Source organism: Molossus molossus, unplaced genomic scaffold (genome assembly GCF_014108415.1).
Source record: "Molossus molossus isolate mMolMol1 unplaced genomic scaffold, mMolMol1.p scaffold_m16_p_10, whole genome shotgun sequence".
NCBI classification, from domain to species: domain Eukaryota; kingdom Metazoa; phylum Chordata; class Mammalia; order Chiroptera; family Molossidae; genus Molossus; species Molossus molossus.
In genome coordinates, this window is record NW_023425345.1 from 103,651,653 (window position 1) to 103,667,976 (window position 16,324).

Consider the following 16,324-nt stretch of genomic DNA (forward strand, 5'->3'; position numbering starts at 1 on the left):
GGCATCACTGTCCATTGGTATTAGCTCTTATCTGTTCCTGTTCTGGGTCTTACATGTGTCTCTTTCAGGAAAAAGAGTCCAAAAAAAATGAACTCAAAGAAAAATACCCAAAAAGGCTTGATTTGGACAAGGAAGAAAAAGGCCGAAAAGAGCCAAAGGGATTCAAGAGTGAGTGTTAATACTACCCTTTACCATTGCCATCTTTTATACAAGGACTTTAGTTAACGGTGAGACCGCTCTCTTCTAACCTGCAATGTCACAGAACTGGAAAATTCCTTTTTTTAAAAAAATTATTATTTTTAATCACTTAAAATTTTCAATTACAGTTGACATGCAATATTATATTAGTCTCAGGTATACACCCCAGTGATTAGACATTACATAACTTACTAAGTGATCATCCCATTAAATCTCATACCCATCTGACACCATTACAGTATTATTGACTATATTCCCAATGCTGTACTATACATTCCATGACTATTCTGTAACAACCAGTTTGTACTTTTAATCCCTTCACCTTTTTCACCCATCCCCCCAACTCCCCTCTCATCTGGCAACCTTAAAAAATGTTCTATGTATCTATGAGTCTGTTTCTGTTCTGCTTGTTTGTTTGGTTTTTTTTAGATTCAGTTGTTAATAGATATTTATTTATTGCCATTTTATTGTTCATATTTTTAAACTATTTTTTTATTCTTAAAAGAGGACCTTTTAACATTTCATGTAATATTGGTTTGGTGGTGATGAACTCCTTTAGCTTTTTCTAATCTGGGAAGTTCTATATATATCCTTCAATTCTTTTCTTTTTTAATCTTCACCCAGGGATATTCTTCCATGACTTTTAGATAGAGTAGGAGAGGGGAAGGGAAGGAGGGAGGGAGAGAGAGACATTGATGTGAGAGAGACACATCGATTGGTTGCCTTCCACACAACCCTAACTGGGGCCAGGGACTGAACCGAAGCTGGGCCAGTGCCCTTGACTGGGAGTTAAACCCGAGACTCTTCAGTGTGCGGGCTGAGGCTCTGATCACTTGAGTGCACACCAGCCAGGGCTATGTCCTTCGATTCTAAATGATAGCTTTATTGGGTAGAGTACTCTCAGTTGTAGGTCCTTGCTTTTCACCACTCTGAATATTTCTTGTCACCCCCTTTCTAGCCTGCAAAGTTTCTTTTAAGAAATTGGCCGACAGTCTTATGGAAGCTTTTCTCTTGCTCACTTCTCAGGCTATGGGAGGAGACTTAATCCACTGAGCCACACCAGCCGGGCTTTCTCTTCTTGCTTTTAAGATTCTCTCCTTGTCTTTGACTTTTTGGCATTTTAATTATGATGTGTCTTGGTGTGGACCTCTTTGGGTTCATATTGTTTGGGACTCTATGCTTCCTGGACTTGTATGTCTATTTCCTTCACCAGGTTAGGAATGTTTTCTATCTTTTTTTCTTTTTTTAGAGAGTGGAAAGGAGGAAGAGGGAGAGAGAGCGCGCAATTGGTTGCCTCCCGCACTGTGGCTGGAGATCAAACCTACAACCCAGGTACGTGCCCTTGACCAGGAATTGATCCCCTGACCCTTTGGTGCACAGGATGACACTCTAACCACTGAGCCACGAAGTTGTCCCAGAGGCTCCTTACACTATCTTCATTTTTTGGGGATTCTTTTTTCTTTTTGCTCTTATGATTAGGTGTTTTTGTTTGCTTGTTTCTACTTCCTTGTATTTCATGTCACTGATTTGATTCTCAGCACCATCTACTCTGCTGTTGACTCTCTATAAATTATTTTTCATTTCAGTTAGTGTATCCTTCATATCTGACTGGTTCTTTTTCATGCTTATAACCATTGTTTTGAACTCTGTATCTGGTAGTTTGCTTGCTTCCATTTCATTTAGTTCTTTTTCTGGCAATTTCACATTCTTTCACTTGGGACCTGTTTATCTCTACATTTTAAGCTGCTTCCCTATGTTTGTTTCTATGTATTAGAGCTATTATGTCTCCTGGACTTGGTAGAGTGGTCTTATGTAGTGGGTGTTCTGTGGGGCCCCGTGGCAAAGCCTCCCCAGTCACCTGAGCTGGGAACTCTAGGTGTGCCCCTGTGTGGGCTGTGTGTACTGTCCTGTTGTAGTTCAGCCTTGATTGCTGTTGGCATCACTAGAAGGGACTGACCCCCAGGTTCATTGGCAGGGACCAGCTGCAACTATAGTAGAGGAGTCAATCCTATGAGCAGGACTTGCTTCCGTGGGGCTTTGGTGCTCACCAAGTCTTCCCCTAGAGTGTGTTGCTTGTGGAGGTGGTAGGGTTGTAATCTGGTGTGGTCTGCCACTATCCACTGAGTACCCTGACTCTGAGGCCTCCTGAAAAGTACAAGGTCAGCCATTTGGCACAAGCTACAGAGCAATCTGCACATGGCAGCTGGGCTTGGAGGTGCCCAGGAGAGGTCAAGCTGCAAACCAAGGCTGGCTTGGGGCCACTTGGCAAGAGGTATGGCGTATGCAGAGGCCAGCTGCTGCTTGTTTGAGAGATTTTAGGTAAGTTCAAAGCATGAGGCAAGAGAGGCCATTTGTAGGGGAAAGCCACTAGAAATGGCTTGGGTGGGGGCCCACAAGTTGGGTAGGGCGGGGTCTCAGAATCACCAGGGTGGGGCCAAGCGCGGGAGATAGGTTAATGGAGACTCGGATATGGCTTCTGCCAGCACTTTTTTTTGGACAGAAAGCTCACCCCGCCAACCCCAAGCTCTTGCCCTGATGCCAGACAATTCAGTTCCCTCCCGTATGTCCTGGTTCCTTTCAACCTGCTGCCCTGTGCTGCAGCTCAGAGGGGGTGAGTCCAAGTATGTTTTTTCGTGGACCCTTTAAGAAGAAATGCCTAGGACTACAGTAACTCTCCATATTCCTCAGCCACTGTCCCTGCTGGTTTTGACAGCCTGACGACGTGGGGACTTTCTGGCACTGGAATGCTGGGGTGGGAAGCCTGATATGGGGCTGGAACCCCTTGCTCCTCAGGGGGGACCTCCATAGCTAAGATATCCCTCCTGATTTTATTTTATTTTATCAATTTATTTTTAGAGAGAGAGAAACATCAATTTGTTGTTCCACTTATTTATGCATTTGTTGATTTTTGGTGTTTTTTTTTTCTTTATTGATGTTAGAGAGAGGAAGGGAGAGGGAGAGAGGTAGAAACATCAATGAGAGAGAACATCGATTGGCCGCCTCCTGCATGTTGCCCACTGGGGATCAGGCCCACAACCTGGGCACGTACCCTGACTGGGAATCGAACTGGTGACCTCTTGGTGCATGGGTCAAAGCTCAGCTACTGAGCCACACTGGTTGGGCCGATTGATTCTTTTTTTTTTTTTTTTTTTTTTTAATCCTCACTCGGGGACATTTTTCCATTTTTTTTGTTCAGATAGAGTGGGAGGGAGAGAGAGGAAGAGAGAGAGAGAGAGAAACATCGATGTGAAAGGAACACATCGAGTGGCTGCCACCCACACGACCAACCAGGGCCGGGGACAAACTGCAACCGAGGTACATGCCCTTTAGCGGGAACCGAACCCGGGTCTCCCCGGACCGCAGGCCAATGCTGTAACCACTGAGCCAAACCGGCCAGGGCCCGATTGATTCTTATATGTGCCCTGACCAGGGATCAAACCTACAACCTTGGCATATCAGGACGATGCTGTAACCATCTGAGCTATTTGGTCAAGGCCATCCCTGCCCTGGCCATCCCTCCTGATTTTAAACCACTACACGTCGGTGTGGGACTCGCCTATTCCAAGTCTCTGCCCTCATACCAGTCTTGATATGTTGTCTTTTTTAAATCCCTAGTTATAGGACTTCCATTCAGCTAGATTTCAAGTGAGTTCTGAATGATGGTGGTTCTGTAGTTTAGTTATAAATTTGATGTGGTTGTGGGAGGATTTGAGTACCACATTTATCTACACTGCCATCTTGTCTGGAAGTTCTAGAGATGCCTCAGAACGGGAAAACTTTATTCACCGGGCAGTTTAGAACCTTGAGCTACTTTTGTTTAACCGGTTATCTTAGTTTTTTATATAACAGTTTATGTTGTTTCTAATGTATTTTTTTTTTCTTCTATTCACCTTGTTTTCTCTCCTTTTGAGTATGACAGTGGAATAATTAAAGTTAGAGACAGGAAGTTAGCTGTGGCAGAAAAGTAAATCTCTTTTATGATGGATGCCAGATGAGACAAACTGCTATTTACTATGTCTATTGTATTTAGCTGTGTCAGTTGTACAAACATAATGTTTAATATACATTTTGGATCACAGTAATATATACCATAATTGAGAATCCGTAATGCACTTGGTACTGGGACAAGTACTTTCTAGAAGAGCCCCCATTACAGTGTTTGAATAAGCCCCAGAGGGTACTTTAGTTCATGCACTAACACACTTGATTTGTTTTTTGTTTTTTATCCTCACCCGAGGACATTTTTTGATATTTTGTTCAGATAGAGTGGGAGAGAGAGAGAGAGAGAAACATCGACGTGAAAGGGACACATCGAGTGGCTGCCACCCGCACGACCCAACCAGGGCCAGGGACAAACTGCAACCGAGGTATATGCCCTTAGCAGGAACCGAACCCTGGTCTCTCTGGACCGCAGGCCGACGCTCTAACCGCTGAGCCAAACCGACCAGGGCACTAACACACTTGAACACATGTTTTCATGGGAGCAGTGATTCCAGGAGATAGAACGTTCCTCTGGGTTTTCTCCCAAAAGCTACATGTAACTGAGGTAGTATTAAAAGTAGATTCTGGCCCTGGCCGGTTTGGCTCAGAGGTTAGAGAGTCGGCCTGTCAGAGAGTTGTGGGTTCAATTCCAGTCAAGGACGCGTACCTGGGTTGCAGGTTTGATTTCCACCCCTAGCCCATGCAAGAGGCAACCAGTCGATGTGTTTGTCTCACATCAATGTTTCTCTCTTTTTTCCTCTCTCCATCTCTCCCTTCCACTCTCTAAAAATCAATGGAAAAATGGTAAGGATGAAAACAATGTAAATTCTGGTTCTACACCTGGTCTGGGCTGGAACTTCAGAGTAAGTAGCAAGGGGTGGAAGCTAGGAAGGAGCAGTTTTTGTTTCAATGGATAATGCATTGAGTGATTAATCATTTAAACACTAAGTCTGTTCAAAGTAATACAATAATTTTAAGCATTTGTTCATCAGGAAGTGATTGAAGATTCAAAATTTTGTGTAATTGGAGTTGTTAATTTTTTCTTCCCCTGCTATCTTATATGTCAATGTCAGGTACATTTTTACTGTGAGTGTGTCATCTTGAACAACTACTCATTCCATTTATAATGATACTGGAAGTCTGATTTTCAGTATCCTCTACTAATAACACTGACCTGCTTGCTATGTGTCCAGAGTTTATAACAGAGTTCTTCCTGATTTTGTCGTGTTCTGCCCCTGTCAGGTGGTTATGTGAGATCAGTGCTCTGCCGGTCTTTTCACCTGCTTCTCCAGGTAAAAAAAGTCAGGTGGAGTTCCGCGTGCATCAGGCAGTCTTACCACAGTGTGCTGGCCTGGCCCTCCCATTTCCCCACCCAGCCCAGAGATCGTGTGTGGACCAGGCTGGCTCCAGGATACACTTGTAGGCAGTTGTCTTAGCTGGTGACTTGACTGATTATTCTGAGGCTCACTGTCTTGTCAAAAGTTGGAATGGTTCATAATACCAGAAAACAGCCATTTGCTTTGGATGTAAACCCTTTCAAACACTGAGCAGGCAATAGAAGAACCAATTGAAACAACTTCATGGCTTTGATAGTAATAAATCTAATCATGCTTTATAACCAAAGCAGCTATTAGTAAAAATTAAGAAAATCCCTGTTTCTTTAATACAAACCCAGATTTTCCTTTGATTACCACAGAAATGTGTGGTTCTTACTCATTATCATTTCTCTTTTTTTCACTAGCATTTAAGGAAATCAGAAATGCATTTGATTTATTTAAGTTAACTCCAGAAGAAAAAAATGATTTTCCTGAAAATAATCAGAAAAGAGAAGAAATACCACTGGATTGTAATTTTACAGAAGATCACAAAGCCAAGGAAAACAAGCAGGCCTTTAGAGAGAGGAGAGACACGAGAGCCGAGGCCGACACGTGGGCACTCATAGCTGCGGAAGGCGATCAGGACGCGCTGGACAGCGTGTGCCACGCCGACGAGAACTCCGGTGAGTGCCGTCAGTGTGCGTGTTTTCAGGGCAGTGTGATTTCACTCTCCCCTCCTTTCCCACTGTAACTCAGGATGGGAAAAGAATGGTGTAGACGATTTTGTTTCGGTCTCCTGAATAAGCAGCTTTTTATATTGAAGACTTAGGTTATCCTGTGGTTTTCAAATTGACCACACAAATATTTTCTGAGTCCCTGTAATGTGCTCAGCACATTTTGAAATTGTAAAGATTTGGGGTGTTTTTCCTTTCCCACTCTTGCCAAGTAGCCTGGTTGTATATTTTATTTTATTCTATTTTTATTTTTTATTTTTCTGATTGTATATTTTAATGGGTTTCTTTCAGAAAATTATCAAATGCAGACTGACTTGTATTCTGTCCTTTTAACTTTGCAGTGAATGACACTCCCTGAACGGGACGATCGTAGAGGCTCTCCCTGGGATGAGATTGGCTGAGGAGGGCTGGCCACGTGTGGGCTCTTGGGCACACTGGCTGTGAGGGCAACAGAAAGAGTGCATGTATATGTACTTATAACTAGGACAGAATAAATAGGGTTAATCTGATAAAACTGTATAAAGTTGTGGGTCTTGAAGCAGTTGCAGAGAATTGTTTAAATGTTTCAGAATATATGGCAGAGTGGATAGTCTGGGTGGCCTTGTTGCTACAAAACAGCTAGGCACTGGGTATCAGGTAAATCATGCTTTTTGATGCATTGTTGAGCTTGCAGGAAATTGGGACAATTGCTAGGATCAGTAGACAAAGGGGAGTAGGAAACGGCTTCCAGGGGCCAGGTGTCAAACGGCAGCTCTGCTGTGTGGTAGGCCAGGCAATGAAGAGCACACACAGCAAAGGGTTTGTTCCCCTGGGCATCCCTGGGTGACAACTGAACTGTCCCTTTCACAGAGGTCAAGGAGAGACTGAAAGGCAGCCACCCCAGATTGGTAGGTGGTAGGTGGAATAAGCAAGGGAACTTACATATGAGGCTCATCTTGGGGGACTGCAAGATAAGGAGGTCTCCGCACTGCCCATCAAGTCTTAAAAGTTTACAGAGAGGACTTAATGGCTTCAGTCCACCTTTTCTCATAGCACCTTCCTCTCTCAAGGCCTCGTCCCTGAAGTGGCTCCAACTGTGGGAACAGTGGTTAAATCGTACTTTCCAGGTAAAGGGAGGGTTGAGGAGCCTCCAGTTGTCTGCATCCAGTTCGCTGTCAGTAGCTTGTCCTGTTCTCTGAATGACCTGCTCCAACACTGTGCCACTTGTGACCAGCTCTTACAATGTCACATGCCTCCTCTTCTGTAATGTACCCTGGGTGGTCAGCGTGGGATGGCTTGTTTGGCAGCTGTCTGGCTGCATTCGAGGGAGACGCCACAGCAGTGGTACAGGCACATGCCAGAGGAAATGATTCCCAGAGTTAGTAGTCATTTTCTCCAAGAGCCCCAAGATCAGAACCACTAATTTATTAAGTCTGCTAGGCTGGGGGTTGGATCACTCAGGATATTCACTTGTGTCCTCGTGTGAATTAATAAAGATGATAAATTAGCAGACTCATGGTATGAATACATTGTTTGGACAGTGGCACAGGTGCTCCCTTGTGAGGCGGTAATAATGTCCAAGGCCACCCTGTTTCGGAGGACAGCTTTCTCATTAGGGACATCACAGTGTTCAGTAACGACAGGCTTTGTGCCAGGCTGTGTAGCTCAGTGGACTCAGAGAGAGACAGGCTTTGTTGGCTAACATTGAAGATGTGGGTGAGTTTAGTAAGGGCTTCCTTGTGTGTTATATAACATCCTCCAGGGCAACAGAGGGCACAGAGATGGTGGCAGGATGATCGCACCAGCAGGGAACCGAAGCTGGTCTTGAGGAGAGAGGGCTGGCACCTGACCAGGACGTGCACACTATCCATGTTGGCTGGGGGACGCAGGCTGAGGAGATGGATTGGCAGTGGGCCACGCCCAGCCGTGACCCCCAGCTCCCCCCTCTCAGCAGTGACTGCGCTCTCCCCCGGTCCAGCTGGCAGCACAGCAGGGTCCCAGTGGAGATTCCGTGGTTTCTTTCGCCTGGGATGCCAAATCGCCCTCATCACTGTGAGACATTTCATCACAAAGTCCTGTAGACGACGCCTCTCCCAGGCATGAGGGGCTCCCTGTTCTTAGCAGCACAGCACGTTGGACCACAGTGGCTCTCTCTCGTGACTTATGTCCCTTTATGTTATTAGGTGCCTCAACATGTGTCCCTAGTGTGGTATATGGAACAACAGGTCCTGCTGGCTGATCATTCAAATGCGTGAAAGCCTGGGACAGTACTTTAGTTCCCCTGGCCAAGGTACCTGACCTGTTAGTAACAAGTCTGTGGCTTTAATACTCCTTCCCTTCTACCAGCCCTGTTGCCTGCAGGTTATGGGGGATGGGCCTCTACTCAGTGTCATGTTCTTTTGCCCAGTCTAACACATAGTGACCTCTGAAATGTGACCCTGGTCAATGTCTGCTCAGTAAGGGTATCTGTAGATGGTATCAGCTTCTCTAGTCCTCTAACAGTGACAGCCTGCTTAGCATAGCAACAGGGGTTAGCTTGGGTTTGACCCACTTGGAGGGAGGGACAGATATAATAAATGTTCCAGTCCCTTACCAGTCCTGATGGGTGACCCCCGACTCCTGTGGCAGTTGCCCTAGACATTAATTTCACTGAACAAGTCAATGTATTTCCGGGGCAATACTCCTTCCCACCCACGCGCTATGGTGGCCACTCCTATGCACCCATCTGCTGTATCCACTCAAGGGTCAGCTGCCAAGGGTTGTGCCCAGCCAGGGCTTCACCTTCCTGATTGCCAGGGGGTGTCAGTGCCTCATGAGATGGGATGTGGAAAAGTTAGGAGCCTCGGGCTCCTGCAGGGGACCCAAACGTCTTTCCATGTGTCCTGACTCCATCAGGGCTCACCCATGATCATCTACCCCTGGCTTCCCATTGTCCAAGCCATAGGGTCAATCCCTATAGAACAGCCACCTATTAGTGCAAAGTGGCCAGGGCTCCTGACTGATCATCAGCCAAACTAGTGAGTTCAGCCCCTGGCTGCTGCACCCCCTCCCTGTTTCCATGCAGACGATGTTGTGTTGTATTGAACAATGGATGTAGCATATGTGGACAGGTTGTCCGACTAGACCTTCTGTGTATCAGGGCAGTTTGGGTTTGGTCCACTTGGAAGGAGGAGCAGGAATCCCCCCTTGTCCTATCTAGGCCGCTGTATAAAACTGTAGCAGAAGATACAGCATTTAACTGGCCCTGGGGATGGTACATGAACTGTTCAGACACCTCAGTGTCAGTCCCTTACAGATCTAAAAACCAGATAGACACAGATTCATGGGGAAGAGAACTTCATTTGTAGCTCTGTGTGTTCTGTTACTTAACAGTCCTGTAAATTAGATGGCATTGTCTCAATTTATATGGCTCCTTATTTGTCCTGCTCCCCAGTGCTTCCTGTGGTCTGTAGTGTCTCAGTTGTGGAAGGGGAGGTCCCACTGTGGACTCAGATGTGGCTTGGCACAAATGTGTCTCGCTTTCCTTGTCGGTGACCTCACAAGTCATTGTGTGATCTAAAGGCATTAATTCATGGAAATAATTACACACTCCCTACAGAGTGTTAGGTGCTTTTTCTATTCAGAGAGGGAGGTACAGTGAGTTGAAGTCACACAGTTAAGTCTGTAACTTCAAGTCAACACAGCTAATGCAGAGCTGGCGTCCAGATTCGGGTGTGTGGCTCCGGAAGCTGGGTTGTCATGTCTCCATGCTCAGAGGAGACAAAGAGCAGTGCTGATTCCAGTTGAGAGCTTCGGGAAAAGTTTATGTGCATGTCTTTTACAAACTCCATTCTCTGGCAAGGTTAACTGCCTAACATCTGTGTCATTTGAGCAGTTTGTTTTAAGTGAAAATCCTTTAACTACCTGTGCTCTCTGTCATTCTGAATTACTCCAAGATGAGCTGAGCTCAAGGCTCACTTAACTGCAGTGTCATGAGGGGATGAGCCGTCCAGCCAGTGTTGATGAGTCCGTGGGTCAGACAGCTGAGACCACACTCGACTCGGGCGCAGAGGGAGGCAGGCACGGGAGGCGCTCAGCAGAGAGGGCTTTCAGCAGTGGAAGGGTGAGCTGAGTCTGAAGGATCAGTGGGCAGTTACTTTTATTTACACACAGGTCTGGTTTGCACATTTCCAATTACTTTACCTACATAAATGATTGAAAGCAGTGTATGTTCAAGAAGAATGGCCAAAGAAAGAAATATTAGCAATTCTCTTACTCCTTATGGAATTTAGTTTACTATTTTATAGTTAATAGATTACTAATTTATCATTAAGCCTTTGAAGCACAGTGACTTAAATATGATAGTTCACGTTACTCACTAAAGAAAATCAGAAATTTCATTAAAGACTCAGTTACGTAGTATGACATATGTTAAGTTTTGGTTAAGACACTACCAATTTAAAAAAACAGCATTAAATTTTTTTTATGGTCCAGAAAAAAATATCTTAAGGCCCTTCTGTGTTCCAGACGGCAGACAGCAGATTTTGAGTCTGGGCATGGACCTGCAGCTGGAGTGGATGAAACTAGAAGATTTTCAAAAGCATCTTGATGGGGAAGATGAGAACTTCTCTGCAACAAATGCCATTCCCAGTAGTGAGTAGTTTGGGAGTTCTGGGTCCTTTTCATGAATCTAGATAAAGAAACCTAATTTATCTTTTCTTTCGTTTTAGATTTATTAAGGGATGCTGTGAAAAATGGGGATTATATTACTGTGAAGGTTGCACTTAATTCAAATGAAGAATATAACCTGGACCAAGAGGTAGTAAACAAATCTTTGTAAAATCTCATGAAAGGAAGATGGGAAGTGGCTCATTTTATTTATTTTTTAGTTACAAAAGTAATGTATTTTCACTTTGTAAAATCCAAACATTGTAGAAATGTAAAATGTAGAAAATTTTAGTCTCTGCATTCCCACCCCTAAAGTAACTATTTTGTTCGCTGACCCTTCTGGTTCTGTCTCCGGTCTAACCCCTGCCACTGAGGGTGCTTCAAGTCACCGCGCTGCGCCGAGAACCGCCTGCGGGCAGCTGCCTGACTTCCTGTGTTGCTGTGGGTTTTATACTGATTTATGAAGGTTTTTTTTAAAATATGGAAACATCAACCTGTTTCTTCCCTGGTTTTTAGGTTTTGTTCTTTTGAATCTTTTATTGTTTAGAGAGTTTTTATTTATTTATATTTATTTATTATCCTCACCTGAGGATGTTTTTATTGATTTTAAGGAGAGACAAAAGACATCCATGTGAGAGAGAAACATCAGTTCCCTCTTGTATGCACCCTGACCAGGCTCAAACCCAAAACCTTGGTGTACGGAAGTGCACTCCAAGCAACTGAGCCCCCTGGCCAGGGCTGAGGGCTTTTATTTTTAGGTAGCCACATCCCTTGATCTTTTCCTTTATGGCTTGTCTTGCTTAAAAAATATTTGTATATTTTCTTCTTTTGTTTTCTTACTGTAGTTGTATATTTTTAGGTTTAACTTTTTGGGATTACACTCTAAAAATTATTTTGGTTAAAATTACATTAAGTTAGATCAGTTTGGCTGAGAATTGATGTGTTTATATTTTAAGTCTTCCATCTATGAACATGATAATTCTACATTCAGGTCTTCATTTATTCTCTTAAGCAAATTTTTTGTTTTTTTTTCCTTCAGTTTTTTTTTTAATCCTCACCTGAGGTTATTTTTCTGTTTATCTTCAGATAGAGTGGGAGGGAGAGAGAGAGAAACATCGGTGTGAGAGGGACACATTGACTAGTTGTCTCCTGCACGACCTCAACCAGGGCTGAGGATAAACCACAACTGAGGTATGTGCCCTTGACCAGAATCAAACCCAAGACTCATTGGTCCGCAGGCTGACGCTCTAACCACTGAGCAAAACTGGCCAGGGTCTCTTTTTCTTTTGTTAATCCTCACACAAGGATATTTTTCCATTGATTTTTAGATAGAGTGGAAGGGAAGGAGGGAGGGAGAGAGAGAAATATCAATGTGAGAGAGATATCGATTGCCTCCTGCTTGACCCTGACCAGGCCTGGGGATCAAACCCGCAACCCAGGTATGTGTCCTTGACCAGGAACCAAACCCGAGACCCTTTGGTCTTTGGGCCAATGCTCTTAACTGCTGAGCCAAACCGGCCAGGGCTTTAGTTACTTTCTAGGTATAGAGTTTGATCATCTGCTAAAAATAACTGTTTTGTTTCCCTTTTTTTCAATATTTCTTTCTCTGGTCTTGTGAAATCGGGTGACATTGATCAACAGTGGTGATAGAAGCAGTCTATTCTCTTCCTGGTCTGAGCAGGATCCTCCCACAGGGTCTCCGTGTCAGGTTTGCTCTGTCTTGGTGGTTTCCTGTGGATGACAGCCTTTACCTCCTATACTTGCCTTTTTTTAAAGCTGCTTAAGTATAAGGGATACATGTTGAGCTTTATCAGATGCTTTTTTTGAAGATTTAAAACATTTCCTAAAAGACTGACTTTTCTATGAAACTGTAGCTACACATTGCGTTTTTCATGTAAAACCTGCAATAGACACAAAATCAAAAACCATAAAATCTGCCCTGGCCAGTTTGGCTCAGTGGTTAGAGTGCCGGCCTGTGGACCAGAGCCCCAGGTCGGTTCTCACGAAGGGCACGTACCTTGGTTGCAGTTTGTCCCCGACCCCGTTTGGGGTCATGTGGGTGGCAACCAGTTGATGTGTCTCTCCCCCGCCCCCCACCTGAAGATAAATGCAAAAAAAATATCCTTGGGTGAGGATAAAAGTAAATAAAATCTACACAAAGATACAATGCCTAAGGAACGATATGGATGACTTGGCAAAGGATGGGGGTTGGGGGCTCTTTAAGCGCCAATATTTTTTTAAAAGGAGCACAAGTGGATGAGTATCTTCAGTTACATATACTGAATTGAACCTTTTGCACTAGGAATCAGAACATTTTGTCATACAACAATAAACACATTATAAAAGTACGTAGTGTCAAAGGAATAGAACCACCAGTATTTAAAAACAGCTGTTGTGCCCTGGCCGGTTGGCTCAGCGGTTAGAGCATCGGCCTGCGGTCCTGAGAGACCCGGGTTTGGTTCCCGCTAAGGGCACGTACCTCGGTTGCAGTTTGTCCCCGGCCCTGGTTGGCTGTGCGGGTGGCAGCCACTCGATGTGTCTCTTTCACATCGATGTTTCTCTCTCTCTCCCTCCCACTCTATCTGAACAAAAAAAAATGGAAAAATGTCCTCGGGTGAGGATAAAAAAAAAAAAAAGCTGTTGTGCTGTGGCTGGTTTAGCTCAGTGGTTAGTGTCGGCTTGCGGACGGGAGAGTCCTGGGTTCGGTTCCCATGAAGGGCATGTACCTCCAGTTGTGGTCTGTCTCCTGCCCCAGTTGGGGTCATGTGTGGGTGGCAACCACTTGATGTGTGTCTCTCACATCGATGTTCCTCCCTCCCTCCTGCTCTATCTGAAGATAAGTGCAAAAATGTCCTCAGGTGAGGATAAAAATAAATAAGTAAAATAAAAGCAGCTGTTGCCCTAGCCAGTGGCTTAATTGGTGAGAGTGTCATCTAGTACACCGAAAGGCTGAGGGTTTGGTTCATCAGGACACATACCTAGGTTGCAGGTTTGACCCCTGGTTGGAGCACGTATTGAAGGCAACTGAACAATGTTTCTCTCTCACATTGATGCCTTTCTTTCTTTCTCTCTCTCTCTCTCGTTTTTCTTCCCTCCCTCTCTCTAAAATCAATAAACATATCCCCGGGTGAGAATTAAAAAAGAAAAAAAACAGGCCCGTGAAAGCACAGTACTTGGTAACCCCCCTGAATTTAGATTTTGGGTCCTGCTTCGGTGCCACCGCCTCTACCTCCTCCCAGCCCTTCGTCAGACGCCTGCAGGGAGCTTTCTAAAGTTAGAATGATCTTTACAAATGAGAAAGTGCTACTGCTAGAAACAATTTTTCTTACATTCTTGTTCCCTCAGATTACTCATACTGGCAAATTCTGCTAAAACTTTCAGATTATAACCAAAGTAACTCATACTATTGGAATCTGGTTGTATCAAGTGGTATTTAATTAATGGTTTTGTTTCTCATCTGATGTTCTCTTCAACTAGCAACTGGAAATATTTTAACTAATAGATACCTTTTTATTATTGTTCACCAAATGTAATTTAATCTTATTCAAAGCCATTTTTTTACTCAGTTTTGTCATAAAAGCATCCTGTTTCCTACTTATGAATCTTTTTTATCCTTAAAGCAGTCAAACTCACTTCCCAGCAGTTAGCAGTGGTCATCTAACCCACAGAGCATTTATGTCATTGTGTCCTCAGTACAGTGGTTTAGGTGACCAGTGGCCATTTCTAGCCTTACATCTTTGGGCCAGCTAAATGAATATAATCACTGTATGAGTTTTGCCTAGAACACAAGGAAACTTTTAGACTTGAAATTTGGGATAAGGAAGTACTACCTTTGCCATTTAGATGACATCAAGGTTTGTGCAAAGTATTGATATGCCTTTAGAACTTAAGGAAGTTATAAAATGTTATGGTAACATTAAAAAATTCTAAAGGTTACTAGTTTTTTATTTATTAGCATATTTTAATGAAAAAGGTAAGTAGATACTTATATCAGCGCACTTTAATAATTTCATATTGAAACACTCTAGATGACAAGAACTTAATTCTAGAATTTTTCTGATTAAACCCATGAAGGATTCGAGCGGGATGACACTGGTGATGCTGGCTGCGGCAGGAGGGCAGGACGACCTGCTGAGGCTCCTCATCAGAAAAGGAGCCAGGGTGAATGGCAGACAGAAGAATGGGACCACCGCCCTCATTCACGCCGCTGAGAAGGTCAGTCACTCACAGTGCAGCTGTTTCATAGTCTTCACAGGAATTCTTGCTCCTGGACTAAGACAATCTGTTTCTGTAGTGAAATATAACAAGTCATGTAGTCAACTTAAAATTTTTATATTTCAGTTCATCTATGAGTTGTCATGAATGGATTTTTTTTTTATCAACAGTAGAACTTTGCAGTTGAATTTTCAAAATGATTATCTAGTTGGAAGTGATTTATATTGAACAGAACCTCTAATTAAGGTACTACAATCAATTTCGATCGTAGGTCTTTTAACAAATCTTTTCCAATTGAAAATGTGTTCCTTTTGGTTAATAATTTAATTAAAATGTTCCCATATTATCATCTTTCTAAAGGATTGCTATGCAGAGGTGGTATGTAGAAAGCAGTGGTTAAACCTCAGATTGAAGTTGCTGGCAAAAAGTGTGTGGCTGTGCATGGGGCCTGGGCAGGGCACCAACCACAGCACCCCCGGCTCTCACAGGAACCCTGCATAGTAAAGAATCAGGAAACTGTTCACCTACCTTCTTGGGGTACAATCTGTCTTTTTCCTGATGGCTAAAAGTTTCAAAACATCCAAAAATATCCTACTTTTAAAGAATTTGAAGAATCAGATTTGTTTTTTTGTTTTTCTTTAATAGAACTTTTTAACTACAGTGGCTATTCTTTTGGAAGCGGGAGCTTTTGTGAATGTCCAGCAGAGCAATGGCGAGACCGCTTTAATGAAGGTAAATGCCTCACATGGTGACTCATCCCCTCCATCTCTCAGATGTGCGTGTTGGGGCTCCTGACTGCTAGGGTCTGGGGACATGGTGGGGAACAGGACAGTCTCTGGACTGACGGATGAGTGGGAAAAGTAGACCATTGGCATAAGCATGGGGCTAAGGATTACCTCCAAGTCCAGCCCAGGCTCAGTCTTGTGGCTTCCAGGCTGCTTTCGGGTGACTGAATTGGGGATGGACTATGCAAATGGGAACTGGAGTGGGCTGTGTGCAGAGCCCAGGGCATGGGGAAGTGGAGGCTGCACTCTAGTTTTCAATAGTAAGTTAATCTCTTTAGTCTCACATTCCTTCATGTGTGATTATGGTTTGCAGATAGGTTTGAGTGGAAGGTTGTTAAAGCCTCCCCCACGTATTCCTGTATTACCCCCATTGTTAGTGGTTTTGCATTTACATCTACAGGGGCAAATTCAGCATGTTTTAGCCTGTTCCTGGGGCATTTCTAGGTTCCTGGTCTAACATGCTGTTAGG

General features: G+C 43.9%; 1 protein-coding gene across 1 annotated transcript in view; it reads left to right on the forward strand.

Annotated features, from left to right (window-relative positions):
- MPHOSPH8 (M-phase phosphoprotein 8) overlaps nucleotides 1-16,324 on the forward strand; it is a 70,511-nt gene that overhangs the window by 46,198 nt on the left and 7,989 nt on the right. The window contains exons 4-9 of the mRNA XM_036251566.1: nucleotides 69-168; nucleotides 5,921-6,178; nucleotides 10,715-10,840; nucleotides 10,918-11,006; nucleotides 14,930-15,070; nucleotides 15,716-15,802. Of these exons, the coding sequence (XP_036107459.1) occupies nucleotides 69-168; nucleotides 5,921-6,178; nucleotides 10,715-10,840; nucleotides 10,918-11,006; nucleotides 14,930-15,070; nucleotides 15,716-15,802 (801 nt within the window). The remainder of the gene's footprint in view (nucleotides 1-68; nucleotides 169-5,920; nucleotides 6,179-10,714; nucleotides 10,841-10,917; nucleotides 11,007-14,929; nucleotides 15,071-15,715; nucleotides 15,803-16,324) is intronic.